This window comes from Oreochromis niloticus, linkage group LG13 (assembly GCF_001858045.2).
Source record: "Oreochromis niloticus isolate F11D_XX linkage group LG13, O_niloticus_UMD_NMBU, whole genome shotgun sequence".
Classification (NCBI taxonomy): Eukaryota; Metazoa; Chordata; class Actinopteri; order Cichliformes; family Cichlidae; genus Oreochromis; species Oreochromis niloticus.
Window position 1 is genome coordinate 17,236,057 of NC_031978.2, and position 21,853 is coordinate 17,257,909.

General features: G+C 40.1%; 1 protein-coding gene and 1 long non-coding RNA gene across 3 annotated transcripts; both read right to left on the reverse strand.

Moving 5' to 3' along the window:
• Positions 1-3,171: 3,171 nt before the first annotated feature.
• On the reverse strand, positions 3,172-12,270 carry LOC112842000 (uncharacterized). The gene is made up of 3 exons (XR_003213551.1): positions 11,831-12,270; positions 8,906-8,989; positions 3,172-3,472 (listed from the first exon to the last, which is right to left on the reverse strand). It is a non-coding gene; the product is annotated as an uncharacterized LOC112842000 (long non-coding RNA).
• A 2,980-nt stretch (positions 12,271-15,250) lies between these two features.
• Positions 15,251-16,341, reverse strand: LOC102076403 (cystatin-D). 2 transcript variants are annotated; one of them, XM_005456545.4, is made up of 3 exons: positions 16,016-16,327; positions 15,793-15,943; positions 15,251-15,678 (listed from the first exon to the last, which is right to left on the reverse strand). In XM_005456545.4, the coding sequence occupies exons 1-3, from the start codon at positions 16,208-16,210 to the stop codon at positions 15,617-15,619; spliced, it is 408 nt and encodes a 135-aa protein (XP_005456602.1). In that variant the 5' UTR covers positions 16,211-16,327; the 3' UTR covers positions 15,251-15,616. The 2 variants fall into 2 exon arrangements, with proteins under 2 accessions (XP_005456602.1, XP_005456603.1); XM_005456546.4 differs by having other exon boundaries at positions 15,346-15,678; positions 15,833-15,943; positions 16,016-16,341.
• Positions 16,342-21,853: the final 5,512 nt, after the last annotated feature.

Below are 21,853 nucleotides of genomic sequence, written 5' to 3' on the forward strand. Positions count from 1 at the left end.
CTTTTCTCTCACCGGGGTGCAGTAAACCATCAGCAAGTTTCAGTGGCTCCCTCTATAGACTGATGAACAGTGAGGGAAGTGGATATTCTCAGAAAAACAGATAATACGGTATTATTATCATCAGCCAGTCATCTATTAAAACTCTTTTGATTGTAAATTCATTAAGAAAAATTCCTTTCACATTTTAGGTTACATGCAAAAGTTTGTGTTCATGTAATAACATATTATACACATAAGGACATCATAGCGGTATCACCCTCATTTCTTAGTTTGTTTGTTTTCTATGAGCCAATGTGGAGCTATAAGTCATTACATTTGTAGAGGCCTAAACTATTTCTATATTTTACTCTAAAAATGAGCCTCAATTACTTTGTTGGCTGTTACATGCAAACCCCTCTCATCCTGTGAGACCTCAGTGCCAGTGTTATGTACAGAATGTGTGAGCAGCAGGTGGTAAAATCAAATCTTGTGTTGAAGAACTCTGTCAGCAAGCACTACATTAGCCTCTAATACATTTCATGGTGTTTACAAGATGCCTGCGTTTTAGGAACATCTGCTCGATTGGCATGGCTGCTGGGATTTCCCATGGGGGAAGAGACAGCAAGCGATTGTATTTGTGTGCATGTACACATGCATGTGTGCCAGGAGCTAGCTGATATGAGCAGGGCTAAAATGGACTTGGCACCAGCCCCTTTAATGCTGACCCCCTGACCCTTTCCTTCGAGGGTGTTCATAAAAGAATAGAAGATATATTCTGCATGGCACAATATCCTCATCCTTCCTTTCTTTTGAAAAAAAAAAGTAGATTCTCCTCAACCTCAAGAAACTAATTATATGAGTCATGTAATCACATTAAGATGTTCATATAAGAGCTGTGTTATTTCCAGTAGGTCTCTTCACAGGACTACTGATTTGTTTACAGATAATAATGCATTGGGGTAAACATTAGGATATGCACGCACACAACTTCACAAACATGGGCAATCAAAAACAGAAATAACTGTACAAAATGTTTTACTCTTCAGTAGAATTTTATTGTACTTGGTAAGCTATTCAACACATGCACAAAAACAGTGAGATAAGACATTTCATTAGTAAGAAGCATTTTGAAACCGTTTATAGAGATTAATAGAAGATTTTATCCAAGACTGATGAAAGAGAGGATGAGAGAACATTCCCTTTGGTCCTGTTCCTCACTGGAACAAAATTAGACAGTCATGCTTGTAAATCACAGAGGCGAGGCTGAGCTGGTTAGATCTCTAGGTGTGACCAAGTCTCCCTGTGAATGTTACTTAAGTCAACGAGCCCACCCCTACACCCCCACCTACCCACGCACACACACACACGCACACACACACACACATATTACAAAAGTATTATTCTAAGTAGTACAGTGCACAAATGTATTAAAAGAGAACATGCGAAAAACAAGTATGACCTACATTGATGCAGGTGTCCCGTTTGGACTCCAGTGAACAAGAGGGGAACATTATATGAACATAAACATACATTTAAATGCCAGAGTGATAGATTGGCCCTCAGCTTAACATAAGTACTGCTCTGAGTTTCACAACATCTCTGTGATCATTATTACCTAATCCCCAGCCCTCAGTGGTGACTAATATACATGGACGCACACACAAACATACACACATTCATTCTTGGGAACTGTGTGAAAAATACTAAGAATCTGTTTATTTTCCACATTTAAGAAGTGCAAAAAAAGTAAGAAAAAATCAAATTTAAAACCATATTTTGGGTTCATAAACCAGAAGAATATTATTGCAGGGGAAAATAGAGGAGCCAGCACTTTGTGACGTTTCTTTCGATGCTGAAGGCAATGCATCAGGTACTGTTGGCAATTGAGCATTAGCCAATCAGTTCCTGATGCAGTATCATCCACATCAGAAAGCTCTTCCTTCACTCCGACATCAGTGTAGGGGTAGCTGAAGCTGAATAATTTACAACACATTTTGATCTCACGCCAATATGTCCTAGTGGTGAGAGGAGCAATGCAAAATAACCCAAACTCATAACAACAAGCCAATTATTATTCTTTTCATCCTATGATAATACAATAGCCAATACTGTACAGTACACATCATCGTAAGTCAAGATGGCAGCAGAAGCATCTGGAAAGTGAATTCATGCAAATTCCAAATGGGCATGCATTATGAAAGAGCTGCAAGAGATGAGGCTGCACTTCAAAAGACTGTCGAAAAGAAATTTTTAAAAAGTGGGGAAGGGGGTTGTGAGAGAAGGAAGAGCAGACACAGAGGGTGTCTGTGAAATGCGCTTGTGTAATTGCAGTGACATCTTCATTGAGAGTCCTCCATCTCTTTCCTGTGTGCTCCAAAGGGCGTCGTTGACGCCGGTCGATGTGCAGAGCAGCCGAGGCGCTGTGTTTAGCATAATCCCAGAGGCCATTGTGAGAGCAGCTAGTGAACGACTCACAGTTGCCAGCTGAGATTTCACCAAAACACAGCAGAACACAAGGAGAAGGGGATGAGACAAGAAAATCAGAGGTGGAGGAGGGGTACAGAGAGGGGACAGGAGGGAAGGTAGGAGTAATGAAGAAAAGAATGCATGTGCCAAATATTACATTACTCTAAATCTAAAGGGTGATATTGTGTGCATTAGTGTTGAGGCTGAGGGTGGTGGTTGTCTGTGCTGAGCATTCAGCTTTCACAGCATCAAAGAGGAAAAGTGTGAAACATGCTTTCCTCCAGGTGGACTGCACCTGTTGGCCCTTATTCAGCACTGCAATTCAGTGTTTGCCCCCTTTTTTCCCTTCTTTTAACCAGTCACTAAGTGTTTTGACTTGTAACAGTCAGGCATACAAAGATTAAGCTAAACTACTGCACGGCCACATCTGTTGTGTTGTGCAGTGATCATCACCCAAAGCTAGAAAGCAAAACCTGCTTTGATCACAGGTTCAGGTAGATGGACATTTTTTGAGCCAACCTTTGTGTAAACAATGTGGTGATTTGTGAAATGTTCAAACAATATAGAATTTTTCTTAGTTTGCATTGTTATTCATATAAGGAGAAAGATGACACAGTTTTAGGGCTGCTTTTTAAAGGAATATTAGACAAACTGCAGAATCTCTCCAGGTGATTGTGAGAAAATAAAGCACCATCACAGTTGCCTGCAGAGATTACTCAGTCAGCCTCAGAGTTTCCTCTCTCGAACACACATGCACACTCTTCTGTGGCGGGTATGTGTTATATCTATAAGAGTCAATTGGCAGCAGATGGTTAACACTGATCAGGATAAAGGATGAGGTTTGACCCCCCCCACCGTTTCCCCAAAGGTCTTGTGTTACCATGGTGACTAGTCCAGGGCACGTGCCTCCCATTGTTGAGCCGTATTCTCCGGGGTCACCCACACGCCCAGTTAGAGGTCAGATGTCACGCAGGCCTCTCGCTCCGGTCACCACTCCGCAGCTTTCAGCCTCTGACCCCAACAAACACTGAAACAAATTAAGAGATGGGGAGAGGGGAGAAGACGATGACAAAATTAACCACATTTACTCAACAAATCTGCACGATCACATTCGGGTTCAGGTTATCCTTACAAAATCTGTTCTGAGTGCAGTGCAGTTTTCCGGGGGAGATGTACAGTGTAGTGGAGACTTCCTCTGCATGTTACAGTATGTCTCCCTCTTGTGGTGAAGTATGATAGTTTGAAATTTCTACATTTTATGTGGACTTGGTCTACATGTTGAAACAAAAATGCACAATATGGGGACATTCTCGTGGCTGAGGGGTTAATGCCTCACATGTCTCTCTTTCAGTGTTTCCCCTCTATACCAACACTGCACACACAAACAATAATATTGATGGTGAGATCTGAAGAACTGTCGCATGAAAAGATGCATACGATACTTTTTGACAGTTACTCGACACTTGTTTCTCGCCATTTTACAAGTAATATGACCACATTCTCATTCATGAAGCCACGAGGCTGAAAAGACTTTCTACCAAACCTTATGTTTAATTATCAAATAACTATCAAGCTAATGGACATTTACTGACCAGACTGGACACATTTTTGTAAGTTTTTTTGCCAGAGGTACCATTTTTTTCTTCTGAGTCTGAGTTGGGATATTCAGGTCATCGAGTTGCAAAGTGTTGCTCGGGCGTTGACAAAAGAAAAATCTTAAGTTTATTAAACGGAACAGGCTGACAGTCCACACTTTGTTAGGCAGTGAATGAACAGAGTGGTTTTGACAGGCCTAACCTCTTAAGCTTCGGGTCCCACTGAGCTCGGCGCAGCTAGAGCTAAATGCCATCTGTCCCAACATCATGAGGCCCCCCAACCTGTCCCCCAACAGTTTAGCATAAAATCATGCATTGCTGCTATTAAGAAAGGACACAAGATCATTCTAATCATCTGACATCAAAGTCCACAAATTAAAAAATTTGCCTCATTGCCAGCAGAAGTTTAGAAAAACGTTTTAAGGCTCTTCAGGTTAAAAGCTTTGCATACAGTAGTGCTTGTAATCCACTTAATTTGGTTTTCAAAAGAAAACATGTAAGGAATATGCACTATGGATTACAAGCAAAACAGATGTCTTTGACGAATTCAATAAAAAAAAAATTAAATTCTTTCAAGAGGTCTACACTCTTAAAGTTAAATAATGTTGCTGTTGCATTTCCCTCCCTGCCTTTATCTGCAGCCTGGGGCTTTTGGGTGCCTGCTACCTCTGCTGTGGGTTTACAGCTAAAAATAAAGAGCAGAAAAGTCAGAGATGTGGAATTAGAAGGAAAACCCAATGAAATAGTAGCTCTGAACTGATACCAGCGACCCCTGAATACAGTCTGTCCTGTTTTACGACTGCTGCACAAAAGTCTTCACAAATAAAAGTTGTTTTAAAAGCTTTTTTTTTTTAATGGACATTTTAAAAAGTAAGGAAATAAAATGCAGTTCAATTGTGTCAACCACAAATTACTCTTTGCTTCAGTTAATCTCTGACTGTTTAACAGTTTTTCAAAAATAATTTTATGCTTTACTGACTTCCACATACAGCACTGAACAATAAAATAATATCACGAGATGAACTTTGGTCCTCGTCCTTTCACAGTGTTGTCTGCTCCATTAGCTGTCATCTGATGTTAAGAGCAGAAACCAACCTTTGTGCCCTGTAGCTAGTGTGTGCGCGCTTTAGTACTTCATTAAGGTCTTGGACCTTAGCTGTACAAGCAATTGTCCTCCTCCAACAAAAAGACTGACGCATTGCATCAGTTGGAGGTAAATTTATCAAAGGAGGCACATACAATAGACACAGCAGCACAAATTATGAAACAGGTCTGTAAGGGGCCTCCTGGTGAGCCATATTGTACTGATTGTTGATGGTCCAGTTTGGACTGAATGACATGTAGTGACATTCAGATGGAAAATGACAGAAATAATGCTATACATGTACAGCATGAGTCAGTAAATGTGCAGTATGGTGAGCGGTGTGAAACGATGTGGCATTGGTGTACACGAAGCCATGCTGAGTGACACAGACAACCCATAGACCTCTTACAGTTGCACATTGGCTAAAAACAATTGGGATCTCCATGAACTGAAGTGACATGAGTATTTGTTCCAGCCTTTCCGTTAGGAGCTCTTCTGTAGAGGTGAAAGAAAAAAAAAACTGCACTGAGCGAGGGAGGGTAAGAGGGATAGTAGGATAAGGCGTGCGTACAACGAGGTCTGGCAGAGTAAAAGGGATCAAACTGCAATAGCACGAGCTACACTGAATTTGAGGGTGGGTTTATCTACTTACACAGCCATTTTACTCAAGCCACATAGCAATGTTAACTATCATAAAACAGGCAGAACATGAATCATGGCACAAAAATGTAAATGCACAATTGATCAGCCCTGAGATATTTTTTTCCAGTGCTAGCTGTGAAATAATTATGTGCTTTTATAAAACAGGATTACCAATTTTAGAGCCGCAACAATCGGTCAATTCCTCCACAAGTCTATTAGCTGAAAATTCAGCAATTATTCTGATGAATCTTTTTAGTAAAAATCACCAACAGTTCTCTCCATTAGGATGATTTGCTGCTTTTCCCTATTCCATGACGTTATTTTTTATACACTGTTTTAGACCAGACAAAAATAAATAAATAAATTAAATAAAATGAGTTAAAAAATAAAACAGATAACAAAACAATCTACTGTGAAGCACGTTTACTAGACTAGTTACTTAATTTCAGATAAAAAGGCTCGTGTACAGTACTGTGGAGACCAGTTTTAATTTGCCTGTCGTTCCCTTCAATATGAGCCTGGCTGCCATTTAGCCCCTGCACTGCAGTCTCACATGAAATGGACCGATGGCACATCAGACTGACTGTCCTCACCATATTTACATCCCATCTCCGTTATTGGATGCATAATTCCTCCACACATCTCTTCAATCTTGTATCACCCCCTGCTCCACAGACACACACACAACTGACGACAATTATAATTTCATATGCCCCAGTGTATCGGCCACCCAAGCAATTTTCTGCCATTTAAATGTGAATTTATGTCTCATGTAAATGCGCAGGGATTCGATTTAGGCCCATTGGAGGACTGGCCTTTTCCCCAAAGAGCTTACTGTTATAGACTTCTGGTCATTTCAAGGTCTCCGTTCATCACCTCGATTTCACAGATTGTATCGGCACTGAATGACATCGCACCACCTTATCAACTTCTCTCCTTACCCATAATATGGTTTCACAAAAAATCTGAATATTAAGTCAAACCATCTCTTACCTTGATCAATGCATCACCCTTCTGTTTTCAACCACCTGCTCTGCAGGTTTCCTATTAATGAAATGTAATTAGCTCTTATTCGTGACTGATTTTGAATAATTAAATACGTTTTCATTGTCTAATATCAATCCCAGACATGTTTATGATAAAACTTTCCTGTCAACTTGAGCACTGCACTCCCTGACTGCGTGTAAATAAAAATGTTGAGTCATGTTTTAGAACGAGCCAGAAAAAAGGAGGAATCTCTAATGAAGAATATCATCTTCTCTCTCAGTGGGGATATATACTTTCAAGTCTGCACAATAAAACTAAAGCAAAAAGAAGAACAGTCGTACCTAATCATCAGTTTATTTAATAAACTTCTAAATTATGGGCTTCTGGTCAGGTAATTTCCCAAACCTATAGTTTCACCATTTTCAAATGAAGCTAGAAGAACTTTGCTATTTCTTTAAATGCCCGTTTTCCATGCTGACGATAAAATCTGTGAAAAAACATTTCAATTAAGTTCATGTTTCACAGGCGGTAATTGGCTGTTTTATTGGCCACATCAGAACATAGCAAGCAGTAATACATGACCTTTGTAAAGAGCATTTCTTGACAACCTGTTACTGTTTTACTTCAAATAAGTTTCTTCTTCATTCATTTAGAAAAACAAAGACTCAACGCACTTCTAACTATACGCTGGGCAGTTTCAATTCCTTAATAAAATGTCTTCTCTACTAACACAATAGAATGAGCACATTTAAGAAGGCAGGTAATTTTTTACTTCATTTACGTACATGTGTGTGGTTGTTTTTTTCTGTGAGAGTAAGTCAGCTACTGTTCTAGTTCAGGAGATAAATATGACGTGAACCTTTCAGCTGCTCAAACTATGACTCCAAGATAAGACCCTGAGCACATGATCAATTTCCTGCTCTTATCACAATAATAACTAGTCCACCTGCTGCTTATCACATGCACCCTCCAAAGCCCTCACCAATACTGCAAAATGCATAGCACCATCAGTTTACATTCCCTCATCTTATCCGAAACCCAAGGTCTTTACACTCAGTTATCAAATACAGCTGGCTGTTGCGCAAACCATTGAGTGACACTTCTTTTGATGGCACCTTTAGTTTCACTGTGAAGAAGAACGCTAATATTGATAATATTGGTCAAACCTAAGAGCAAAAATAATTGGTAGCTCATATTTGAGTCACTTTTTAGGCTGATGCCATGTTCAAGCAGACAAAAAGCAGCACTGCACGGAGGCCAATAAAGGCCTACAGCAATAGTTAACGCCCCAGAAGCTGTACTCAGAAAGCTTACAGTACCTACAAGGAGGTGATGTTACAAAGCAGAGACAAGAGGTCTCCTCCATCTTTTACTTTCTTTTCAGAGCTACTGAAAGAGCCTTTGGACACCACTCTAAACTGTTGTCTTCACTTTCATATTCAATACAAATTCACATTATAAACAAGAAACTGTCTACCAACTTGGGCTGCTTCAAAAGTTACACCATATAATTGTTTAGTATATAAAGTGGACTTCAAACGTTCTCTGGCAAGTACCATTTCAGAAGCAAAAAAGAAAAAAAGAAAAAAGAAAACTGAGATCTACACTATTTTTTTTATCAATACAATACAAAAAGAATTCAAGATGAATTTTACCTAAATAAAGGTCACACAGCAGCATCAGAAAACTCTTGTTTGTTTCCCCATGAATTATTCAACTTAGTTTCACTTCATATTTTCACCAGGTTGTCTGCATCCCACCTGAAGTGGCTTTGTGCCCCACAGTTTTTAGAGCCGCTGGTTTAACAAGACATGGCACTGCACAAATGTGTTGCATGAGTTATGGTGCAGGGTTCAGACAATGTCCAGAAAAATGCAGTGTTGCAGGTAAAGTGCTGTGTAATTCCAACCCAGAGAGAGAGGACTTGAGGGACCAGCAAAAAAAAGCAATGCAGCTCACTGTGCATTTGTGATTGATGGTCTCTGTCTGTGCAATAGCTGACTGAGCAACATGTACATCTCTCTTATTCAAACACTTAATGCCATGCACACTTACAATAGTGTGCTCATGGCACATATGTATCTCAGGCCAGTCATATGCGTCAGGCCTGCTATAGTGGCTAATTTAGAAGAGGGACCTACTGCATAACTACCATGTCTTAGGTTGGCGTCCGACTTTGGATCTTTGTCGCACGTTCTCTGTCATCCACTGCACCCTGATTCATCGTGGTACACCACTGAAAGAAAAAAAACATGGAGAAGAATATCTTTAATCTTATGAAACTCTTATGAAATGTGTCCAGCATATATACTGTCATATTTTGTTGATCTACAGGTCAACAACACCGCATACTGTAAAAGCATATTTCTGCCAATCCTTGATCCTGTCACGTCTCTGTTGTCTGGTGCCAAGACATGTCTGGTCTGGCTTTTGGCCAGGCTGGGCTGGTCGCCACCACGGCCCCAGCAGCCTAGCAGGCAGGCCTAGCTTAATGCTGACACATCGCTAACATCAGCCAGGGAGAAGAGACCTCTGGGAGATGCTGAAACATCAGCACAGCACCATTTCAGATATACAAGGAGGGATATACGTGCTCATCTACAGCAAAATTTAAGAAACTGCCACAGTAACACATAGGGACATTTTTTTAACACACAACATCCTCTTTGAACACTGAAGACTTGACAAGTGAGGCTGTTCACACTGCGTATTACGCACACTGACAGGGAAACTGTGGAAATGCACAGAAAAGGCCACACCCCTACAAATAAACCTATGATCATTCACATGAAAGCGTCCGATCATACTTTCCTTCCCCAACAAGAAAAACAGATGAAAATATTCACATGGCCATAACCAGTCACATTTTGCTGAAACTGGTGCATTATTGGTTTAAATTTGTGAATATTAAGAAAAGCATAATCTATTGAAATATTGTGACTTTAGGCACAAATAAACATTAAAGGTATTAACAACGACATATCACAACACCTGATCCCTGAAAAGACAATATATTTTCTTCTTTACGGGCATGTTTGGGGTAAACTAATCAAGCAGTGCTATTATTTCTAAAGGTAAAGGGCAATTCTAAACAATCACAAAAAAAAAGAAAATTACCTCTGAGCTTAATGAGGACAATATTGTGTAAACTAGAACAGAACTAAAAAAACGGACACTACTCAAACTCTTCACAATAGTGCTGTTTTTTCATTCACGTTAATACGATCATAACGGCTGCCCTTTGTGCTTAGCAAGCCATGCAGATGAGATTGGCAGCAACGAGCATGTCATCGATATGCACAGATATAACCAGGAGTGCCGCTGATTGATGATGCAAACCTTCTCCCTATAGCCTTGTTTGTGACCTCTGACTTCTTACCCCTTGAGGGGTTAAACTTATTACCCTTTGACTCATGTGACCTCTTCTTTGAAAAGAGCTAGATTGAACGATGACCACAGCTCGGGTCCTATTGGCCACTCGGTCTCCAAACTGCGGCCAGAGGGCTGACCATCCAAACCCTACAGGGATGTGACCCTGGCCCTGCCACACGCTCTGTGGATAATACTATTAACAGGTCAATACAAGCCTTAAAAGAAGGGGGGAAGCAAATGCTGCTTTAACCTTAAGATGAGCAGAAGAAAGGGATGAGGGGGAGATATGTGGAAGGAACACATTTGCAGGATGTATATGGAGGTTATTTGTCAAGTCTGTTTGAACAAATGGTCACCAATTTGATATGCAACAGAGATATAATGACCTCACCTGGACAAATTTTGGAAACCACTGAAAGTACATATCAGTATGGCTGCTCTGTTAAAAAAAAACAAACCCTGTATGGTCATTCACTGAAGGTGCGGCCAAAACTGTGTGCAGGAAAGCAACAAAAGTGAGCAAAATGTGTTCAGTTCATTAATTCTCAACTTAAATAAACCTCAGTGAAAGAACATGAGTACTTTATCGTATCTAATATAATAGAAAAATCAGTATTTGATTATGTGTAAATTTAGGATTCAAGATTCTGTTAGAAACAAAGAAACTGTCCAAGTGAACATTTTCATTAGTGTATAATATGAATGTAATAATTAAATGTAGCTCGATCTCCAGCATGAACCGAGGAGGGGTGTATTGGATGTTTGCCAGTAAACCACGCTACATGCAAGACATGTGCTCTCCCTCTCATACACACCCTCTACACGAGGATTGCTAGCTGTTTAATACCCATTACTGTTATTTCTCTCTAAGAAAAAGCATATAAATGAGCTTTTGTAGAGTGAAACAGTTGACTTATTGGTTAAAGATCTATTAGGATTTTAACCAATATGTCTTTATACTACACTTAAACTTTTTATGATGAATCAAACCAATATGCAGCATCACCTATTTGAAACTGTTGTTCTTAATTAGGATACTTCAAAATGAATACTGTGCAATATCAAAATCATTAGCTAACTAAAGAAAATCCCCAAAATTCACCATGTTCATCTCCAACTCTTTGGCAGTCTCCACGGTCACTATCACAACCCCCCCCCCAAAAAAATGAAAAAAATGAAAAAAATTCCTATTGCTTTAAAGACAAGTATATCTACTAGACTTGATTTGACTGAAAGCCTGTACTTAAACATAATGAATACACATATAGAGGGTGTACACAGGGCATACATAATGCGCTTTGTCTACCTCCACCCTTAAGAATTGAGTGCCAATAAAAATAATAAAATGCAAAAATAAATAATGCAACAAGCAGCCAAAGCCATGACCCCTATAAAATTTGTTTTGAAGAACGCATTACAGGATAATAAAATAAAATCGAGCTCAAACACATGGAGAGAATTCACTCTGCTAAACTTGTCAGACCTGCGGCTACAGTGCCGCTTGTAAACAACCCTACAAGCACACATTCAGCCTCACGCAAACGCACATGCAATCTCACACAAACAGCAGAGGCTCACGGATTACTCTGAAACATGAAGAGGGGGAAATCTTCAAACGGAGAGGGAGAAAGAGGAAACCCAAAGAAAATTTAAAAAGAATTTGCTCACAAGGCAGAAAGGGAAAATAAAAATAATCAAACAGTACCTCCTATAGCATCCATGTCAGGAGAGAAGGGTGGGACACCTGCAGAACCTCGCATGTCTATCCAGAGCTCTTCAGCGACTGCTCCCTCACGGAGCAGAGTGTGTGTATGAGCCAGAGAGAGAGTGTGTGTGTGTTGGTGGCTGAGGGAGGGGATCCTACCATCCTACCCCTCCTCCTTCGGACTGTGCCTCCTTAACAGGATGGAGGGGTAGGTGGGGCCACCGCAATAAAGCAAACACATACACACACATTTCTCTATGGTTGTTATGTCCTCGCATCTCTCACTCTTTCCCGCCTCCACACTTCCATCTTTCTGTCTCTTTCCAAGACTTGCTCTCTCCCTCCTTCCCTCGCACACTTGTTCTCGCGCTTCTCACCTCGTGTTTCCCTCTGAATCTCGGTCTGTCTGCCAGGCTCCTACACTCTCCCACTACCTTTCATCTCCCACCCCTCTCTACTCCTTGCCCCTATCCCCTCCTTTCTCACTGTATCGTAATACTAACATGCATGCTCTCGTTAATCTGGAGGGGAGAGGGACATATGCTGTTTCTGGCTGGTGGTCTACAACCTGCTAAACTCCTGGTGTGTATGGCGTGTGTGTGTGCGTATCCTGTTGGTTTTTAGTCTCATAATACTACAGTGCTAGGATTAGGCGGGACAGTCAGAGAGCATTGTATGTTGGAGAGGTGAAAAGAGAGAAGAGGGACAGCAAAAAAAGAGGAGCGGTGCCACGATCAAGAGCAGCAAAAAACACTTTTTTTAACCTTTTATAGTTCTTTTTCTGGGTCGCTGTACCAGCACCCCTCCTTTCCTTCATTCATCTGGCCACACAAGTCCCATCTGATTCAGGGAGTAGCCATCCCTACATAAATCATTCTCTTATTCCATTGGCCACACATTACATTCAAAGTATTGATTTTTTCTTCCCCCCCCCCTGCTGCAGCACTGATTGCAAGGAAACCCTGCTCACTGGTCACAAACAGGAAGTGGAAAAACAAACCACGGGTGTGTTTCGATTGACCACAATGGCGGACTCAGAGCTTTGGTCACAACACTGACGAGGGGAATCTATGCCTTTCTGCACAAATAATGGAAATCCAACAACCAAGTAAAACAGAAAAAAAAGCAGTTAAAACCAGTTCAGAATGATTTACAGCCACATTATCCTCAAAACAACCCAGAAGGCACCACTAGGAACCATGACGTACATCTGCTTTTCAATATTTTCAGTCTACAGAGTTAATGTCTTAAGATTATTTCTTGTTACATAAACCATGCACTTTTGAAAACAAAACTCAGTTTTAAACAAACCATTGTCCTTGAATTCAAACTGACCATCAGAAGGGCAAATGCTGCTGTTTCCATGGCAGCACAGCTGACGATACTTTGAACTCTGACCTTATACTCCTGCCTTTTGCTCGGAAGCGGTGACCAACCCAAAGGGTCAATCAAAAAGGAGGTCAGCAGAGGTCGAATGGTAACGACTTCTCTCTGGTTACGCAATCACACCGTATCAACCTCCACCAAACAGCATCTAAGCATCATTCATCCTAATCAGAGCAGTGCACCTTCCAGGAGCAAAGAAGGGGGGATGCTGCATTTAGTATTACGAGACAGGTGAAAACCCCTGGGATCACACAAGGAAGAGCAAATATGAAAATCTGAAATAAGAAAAGAGGATAAAGCCACAACAGAAAGGAATCACTTATACTTGTGGACTCCCATTCATTCATGCAGCAGGCCTGTATTGATGTATTAATCGGTCTGTCACAGACCACTTTATGTAGTCATTTAGAAGCAATTTTGATGTAATTATCTTATATTATTTTGCAATTATGTGCAAGAAATTGCAATAAAATAAGGGAATGAGGTCAGTGAGCATGATTCAGCTGCATTTTCAAGAGGAATATGTACAATGTAATAATGGCAGGAAGGCTCTTAACTCATGGCATGCACTGAAAAGCCTGATTATTCGCATTACTCCAAATGAGAAGTATAAGAAGTTATAATAAGAACTATATAATAATTTATCCTGTAAGGTTCACACACAGGTATACCGGAGGCCTAAGATGAGTCAGCAGTTTTGTGTGATTTTTGTTTTTGTTTTTTTAAAGTGTAGCGACAGATCCCAACAACAAAAAGGTCTCATTCATCAGAGGGGATGGCGGACAAGCGCACCAACTGTATTTTATAGAGAATGTGGTCACATCTTGAAAGACAGAGTGGTAAATCTTTAAGAAAGGATGATACCGTCTTCTGGTAGAGAAACTGGGTTGGAAGAGAAGGGGGAAAGACAGATGAAGGGGTGGAGGGACTGATCAGAGGGGTGCCAGACACAAAGAGGCCAGGCCATGGCCGGTGGCACGCGATGGGCAGATTAACCAGCGTTTCCTCCCCTAACTGAAGCATTAGGACACCTGACTGAGTCCCGCCAATGGCAGCCAGCCAAGGATTTGTTGGGGGGGGGGGGGGGGGGGACAAGCTGAGGCTCGCCTTTCAGCACTCAGGCTCTGCAACTGCACAAAGACGGGTGGGGTGGTTTTCGCAGGGGGGGAAAAAAATAAGGGGTGATGGGCTGGTGGCTTGGAGTTGGGAGGGGGGCCTACAAGCCTTACCCCTCACCATCTGCTGAACAGGCTAAGTGAGGACAGGGGTAGGGCCAGAGTGCGGGTGGAGTATGTGAGCGCGTGCATGGAAACTACGCATGTATCTGCGTGCACGCACCTGTTAGTGTGTCAGTGGGCGGGTGAGTGGGATGGCAGATGGACAGGGCATACTCCTGGCACTACAGCTTCAGTGTTAGTCATCCCAAATTAAGGAGCATCCCCCCTTCCCCCACATTCCTAACCCCTGCTACCTAATACACAGTGCCAGCCAATTCTTTATGTTTTGCTCAGTTTGATTAAGACATCCATGATTAGAGACATTATGAGCTGGGTGAGAGGGTGTGTGAACAGCTTATCCGTGCGGCTCTTTACTGTAATCAAAGCCAAACAGATGCAGTCTCATTGGTCCCCACGCCACTCAGGAATATCTCATATTCTGACTTTGCAGACACATTCTATCCAAATTTCATCTTGAGCAAAATGCAGCAGAAATATGGATATATTTATACACACTAGCACACCACTGCTGCCCCAAACGACACATTTTCATACCATAATTTGATAATCCCCCTACCAGCCCCCTTGTTGCTTGCCTGTATTTACTCTCACACATGGTGATCTGTTTATTTATCCCCCACATTTAGGAGAAAAAAAAAAAAAAAAAAAGGGGGTCAGAGTGGCAGACAGTTCGGTCTTGCTGAGCAGTAATCTGAAAAAATGCCTGTAATCCTCCATACAGAGCCCTTCTGGAGACCGTGGTTGTATGTCGAGGTGTAGCCTTGTCTCAGTTTAGCAGCCATGTGTCTGACCAAGCCTGACACGCAACTAGGTCCTTACAGCTGCCAGGACACACACTGAGAGATGAGGCACAGTAAAGCTGCCCCGGTCACTCACTGGAATAATTATGCCTTTTTTTTTTACCCCATACAATGCCGAGGGACCGCAGGTCACTGAACTTATTCATCTCGGTGTTGGAACAAGTGGCATAAATGAGAGCCAATGAAATCATGGTTTATGATCATGCTATTATAAATTTATAGTGGGCACAGTACGCCAACTGGCACTCTTTCTGAAAGTTGAGATGACCAGACTAAAACAACGCTCACTGACAACTCTTTACTTGGAAACACCAAAAGTAACAGTATGAGTGTATTAGCTTTTATTTTGGTGGCACTCATTTTTAGAGAGAACACGTGATTTCTCCCAGGGGACTTCTACAACGACGAAGTGGCACTGGTACTCCTGAAACAAATGGCAAATTAGTACATTTAACTACTATGCCCATTTGAAGAAGAAGAAGAAAAAGAAAAAAAAGGGGGAGGGGGGGTGCTTTTAGTGGGATTATGATGCATTTACCCCCTCGTCGTGTTATGCACCACCCAGTTCTTGAACTTGCCTTGCGTCTAGACTGGAAAGCACATGGCTCGCTGTCCGCAGCAGCGTGGCTTCTGCTGCACACAGTCTGCCCCAGCAGCATGTCCAGAATGTACTTTATTCCCGCAACTACCTGCAAAAAACATCAGCACTTATTCGTATCTTTTAACTGAAAATTGGGTTGTGACTTCTGATGAAGTTTTACCTGAATTTTAGCCGATGTTATCGCCACAGTTTTATAAGCGAACGTCTCTCCTGCGTTGACTTTGTTGAATTCAGCCACAGCAAAACGAGCTGCCGTCAAAACCCTGGTGTCGTTAACCGGAACACTTCGGGGTTCCCCGGTCATGGTTTGTCCGGCGGCCGAAGCACAAACAAAAACACAAAACCAGGCAAACATCCTGAATCAAAACAAGTGGCTCCAAAGTTTATAAAAGACAGTCTCGGCTCTGAGTGTCTAAATTCGCGTTATATGCCGGGTTAAAACTTGCTAGGTAAACGCACACCTGCGTCCAATCTGCTGATTAACTGAACGTAAAAGAGACACGCGCCACTCAGAACAGTAGATTCGGTGTTGCGCGGCAACCACGTTGCTGAGCTACCGAGAAACACAAGCTACTACAGACTAAAAAAAAAAATACAATGAATTTACGTGGCATATTTATAATTTAAAACAACAATGTCACTGTTATAAAGACAAAGTATCAGTGATTACTTGAATATATGAAGGGTGACAAGGAAAAAACATAACAGAAACGCCAATAAAAGGGATAAAACCCCATTCTTCCTAAAGTTATTCACTCATTTTGTGTTTTGATCATGTGGGTAAGCCCAAAATCTCTCACGGGTGTTTCTCCTCAGACCTCTCCCCTTGAATCTGCAGGTCTGGATCAACTTGATCCTTATTTTCACAAGCTGACTAGAGATTTTATATTAGAACTACTAACTTCTATTTTTAATATTCTCCCTTCAAACAATGAGATCTCTGTCATATGGAAATCTGCCTATGTTCTCCTTTTATTAGAAGGAAATTACCCATCAGTTACAGGCCAATATTTAAATTTTAGCAAAGGTGTTTTAGCAAAGGTTTTCCAAAGACTTATCAATGAACAACTAAAATATTTTTTTTTACAAAAATTCTACTTTTTTCCAACATTAGTCAAGTTTTAGAAAGCAGCACAGCAAAATAACAGCTGTTGTTAGTGTGGTGAATGTGTAATGGTGCAATGGACTGCAAAAAACATTGTGCTGTTCTTTTTCATGATCTGTTTTGACACAATTGATCATGACACCTAAATTGACAACCCAACATTGGCGTGTCTGCAAATGCTTAAGTTGGCTTTTACATTACTTGTCAGCTAGAACATAGTGCGGCCCCTTTACTGCATTTCTTCTTCTTTTCTCCCAGTATCCAGTGGAGTTCCCCAGGGCTCTATATTAGCACCACTCCTCTCTTTCTCGATGCAATTAACATTAGTGAAAATTTATAAAATGTTGCATTTTCTTTTTATGCAGATGACACAGTTATCTTTGAGCTCTTATATGACTCCTTGGCTTATATGACTCCTTGAGTCATATAAGCCCTCAAATTTCAGATGCTTGTTAAATGAAGGCAAATCCAAGGTGGTGATGTTTTCAAATAGCAAAGAGTTAACAAATTTGCCTAAAATCAAAACTACTCAAGGGGGAAAATTGAAATGGTCACAATTTAGGCAAGTATTTAGGCATCATTACAGATCAAAAATTGTCTTTTAAAACCCAAACTGAAAAGCTTGTGACCAAGCTGAAATATAATCAAGTTTCTTTTTAGGAATAAATTTTATTTCTTGCTCCTGGTGTGGAAACACTTGATTTCCGCAACGTTTTATTTTTGTGATTATGGTGATGTGCTCTTTATGACCAGTACCATTGTTCTTTATGCTTTATTATTAGCTTGAAAATCATGGACATCACTGCTGGTTTTTGTAAATAAGTCTCTGCTTGGGCTAGTTATACAACCAGTGCCCCTATTTGTGTGTGTATATGTGTAAAAACCACAACCATTACAGGCTATGCCCTTGCAATAAATTTGAGCCAGAATATAATTAGGGGAAAAAAAGGCTTTTAAATACACTGTCCTTTTATCCTGGAATAATCTACAAAAGGAGCTGAAACAATCAGAACTGAGGGAGTTAAAATCCATTTTAAAGGACCAAGTAAACTGTTTTCTGGGTCAGTGTAACTAATATTGATGTTGCTCTTACAATGATCTGTTATTGTGTATGTTTAAAGATGTTAGTGTTCGCCATTTTTTTCTTTGTTATATTGTTATATGTTCCTCCTGCCCTCTTTGCCAGGTCTCTCTAATAACATTTACCTAGGTAAATCAAGGATATATACGTAACCAAGCTGAATGAAGGTCTCTTGTGTAACATTTTACTGGTGTGGTAAGCGATTTTACTTTAAATACTGCAGGGTCAGCTACTGGTTTCAAAAACTACGAAACACAAATCGTCAAACTCTGAGGCCACATAGAGCCCAGTGTGATTGCAAGTGAGCCCAACCAGTAAAATAATTGCATTAAAAAAAACAGCATTCCAATGTTTTTTCCTATTTGTTTAAACAAGTAAATACTAAAAATGTCAAACTAAATAAATAAATAAATAAATTTTTAAAAAAAGTTTTAAAAAGAACTATTGACATTTGGAGCTTTTATACCTAAACAACAACATTATTTTATGTCTTTACTAATACTTTCCATATAGGTTTACTTCTATGTAGTAAAACTGGCAATACAAAATGAATAAAAGTGTTTTTTATTGAAAAATTGAAGTAGGTAATGACTTCACTGCACAAAGTTTTTACAATTTACAAAGCTATGCAGTGGGCCAAACTTAACCAGTTTCTAGCCTCTGGGTCGCATATCTGACGCGACTGTACTAAAACATTTACACAACAAGGTTATTAAAAGGCAGCCTCACCCGGGCAGAGAGAATTCCTTGAAATGGGGATATCAAAGAGCATTGCTGTAAATCCATCCTCAAAACTTTGAAGTCTGTGTTAGAAAGGGTACAAGCATGACAGTCCGGCATAAGACATACTGCAACTTTAAAGGGGCTGCAGGGTTACCATGTTAAATGCAATATCTGATAGAAAGACTGCAAAATAATGCAAAGCACACCTTGCCCGACCCGAAGCCTGGCAGCAGCATGTTCATGTTTATGGAAACGCTTCTATGTGTTTTAAAACCGAATATTTCTACACAATTCATCAACTGCCAGCTGTGACAAAAACACACAATAAATTATTTTCTTTTGTTTCGTTTCCCAGTATTATCACACACACACATTAATGGACATAAACTACAAAGTTTGTGAGTTGCATTTAAAGATACTACCAAATTAATACCAAAATGTGAAAAAAAAAATATTTTGTTGCACTGCGAACTTCCCACAAGGCTGTGGTAATCCAAAATGTTGAGACAGTGTGTAGTGTGGGTGGGAAAATAGCATACTGAAGGTGGGTGCTCAGTTTATTTCACAGAAGCAAATGATCTTTTCAAGGCCAATATGAAAAAGATAAATAACTGCAGTAGTACTGCAACTAACCAGTGTTCCTACTTCCAGTTTATCTGCCGATTACCTCCCTGTTAATCAATAAATGGGTTTTCTTGATAAAATATCCAAAGATGGTAAAATGGTAAAAGGAACAAAACATGGAAAATCCTGACAACCAAAAACACAAAACCAGGTAACGTTTGGCATCTTTTCTTGTCAAATAAATGATTTAAATGACGAATTGCTTAACAAAATGACTGCAGAGTGATTTTCCTCTTGAACAACCAACCTCTTATTCCTGTCAGCTCTACACTGGCACAGCTAATAACTCTTTCAATGGTCACAAATATTGTATTAAGGTTCACTCAAAACGCAATCTATCATTTAATGAATCTCTTCTCCTCCTTTTGAAGGAGAAAATGTTTTGCAGCTGAGCTTTAAAAAGCTTTTAAAACTTGAAAATACTTCAGCAATTAGTCTCCAGAAAGAAATCAAAGGCAAACATCTAAAGTTAGGACGTTGTGTAAAATGTAAATGAAGCAGAATGCAGTTATTTTCAGAGCATTTAAATACTCTAATTGTAAATAGCATAAAAGATAACATTTGAAGGTGAGAGCAAAAAACAGGGAATAAAAAAATGTATTTGATGCCGGCAACATATTTGTTTAGATAGAACAAGGTTGTGTAATGTTTAAAAATAACCACCGGCTGGAACATATCACAGCTAATCAGGTTAAACAGTAACACGACTGGGTGAAAAATTAACATGCCAGAGAGGCTGACGATTTTCAGAAGTAAACATGTGGAGGGGTTTACCGTCCCATGAAAGAGTACTCAGAAATTTTTAAAAATCAAATTTATTACTCAATTTAAACTTGCAAAGAATTCCCACATCTACGGTTCTCAGATAGCGTCCCACAGGCAAGTAAATAGTGCGCTTACTCACATTTTATTCATTCGTACATGCACTGTCCACTTTGTTAGGTTCAATTGCTTGTTAAGGCAAATATCTATCTAACAACTCAGTGCATTTAGGCATGTAAACATCATGATCAAGACAACCTGTTGAAATCAAACGGACTATCAGAAAAGTGATTTGAGTGATTCTTTACTTAAGATGGTTGTTGGTGCCAGACGGGTCTGAGTGTTTCAGAAACTGCTGATCTGCTGGGATTTTCCCACACAACCACTCCTAGGGTTTATAGAGAATGGTCCAAAAAAGAAAAAAAAAAGAAAAAAGAAAATATTCAGGGAGCAGCAGTTCTCTGTGTGAAAATACCTTGTTGATGCCAGAGGTCAGGAGAATGGCCAGACTGCTTCAAGCTTATAATTAGGACACAATAACTCAAATAACCACTCGTTATAACCAAGGTATGCAGAGAAGCATCTCTGAACACACAACATCCTGAAATCTGAAACAGATGCTGACCATGTCCATCCCATGACCACAGCGTTACCCATCTTCTGATAGCTACTTGCAGCATTTCGCAATGCTTAAATAATCTCAAACTATTTTCTTTTGAACATGGGAATGACTTCACTGTACTCAAATCATGTCCACAGTCACCAGAGCTCAAGCCACATCATGGATTTACAGACAGCACATCTGCAGCGACTGAGTGATGCTATCGTGCCAATATGGATGAAAATCTCAGAGCAAATTTTCCAGCACCTCGTTGAATCTATGCAAAGAATTAAGACAGCTCTTAAAGCAATGCAGTACTAGTGTGCTGTACCTAATAAAATGACCAATTAATGCATACTATGACATAGCAGCATGATATGAGTGACAGTTATAAACATAAATGGCAATCATCTGAAGAGACACATTAGCATTTTAAAAGTGTGGCCTTTTTTTTCCTTTTGTTTCCTTGCTTCGTTATTTGGCATGTGATTAAGGGCCACACATGAAAAAGACAAGATAAAGAAATGTTTATATTCCCCTGATACACGCCATGTTAAACCATTAAAAAATTAAAGAACTCACAGACTGTAGAGAGAACTCTATGCATAAGGACAAGGCCTAAAACCAGTATTAAATAGCTGTGATCTCTGGGTACTCAGAAGGCCCTGCATCAGAAAACAGATATAATTCTGTAGTGGAAATCGCTGAATGGGTACAAGAACACTTTTGAAAAACTGTATTTACCTTCTCATTGATTGCACTTTGTCCCTACAACAAATGCAAGTTAAAAGTTTCATCATCATCTGATGACAGAAAACATAATATAAACATAATATAGAGTTCATTTAAGATCGACAGACACAAAGAGGAAGTCTTTCATGTGGTTTATCCAGTCAAACTTTTTTGTTTTTAAAAATCATGGACAAAACATCGATGAGAATAAAGGAGAGGGACTAAAGGAGAGGGACCATCTGGCTTGTCAACAGCCTTGGGTATGGAGAGGCTTTAGTGAACATGGCACATTTAACTTGCACATCTGTGAAGGCACCATTATTGCTAACGATGTACAGAGCTTTTACAGCAACATATGCCGCCATCTACG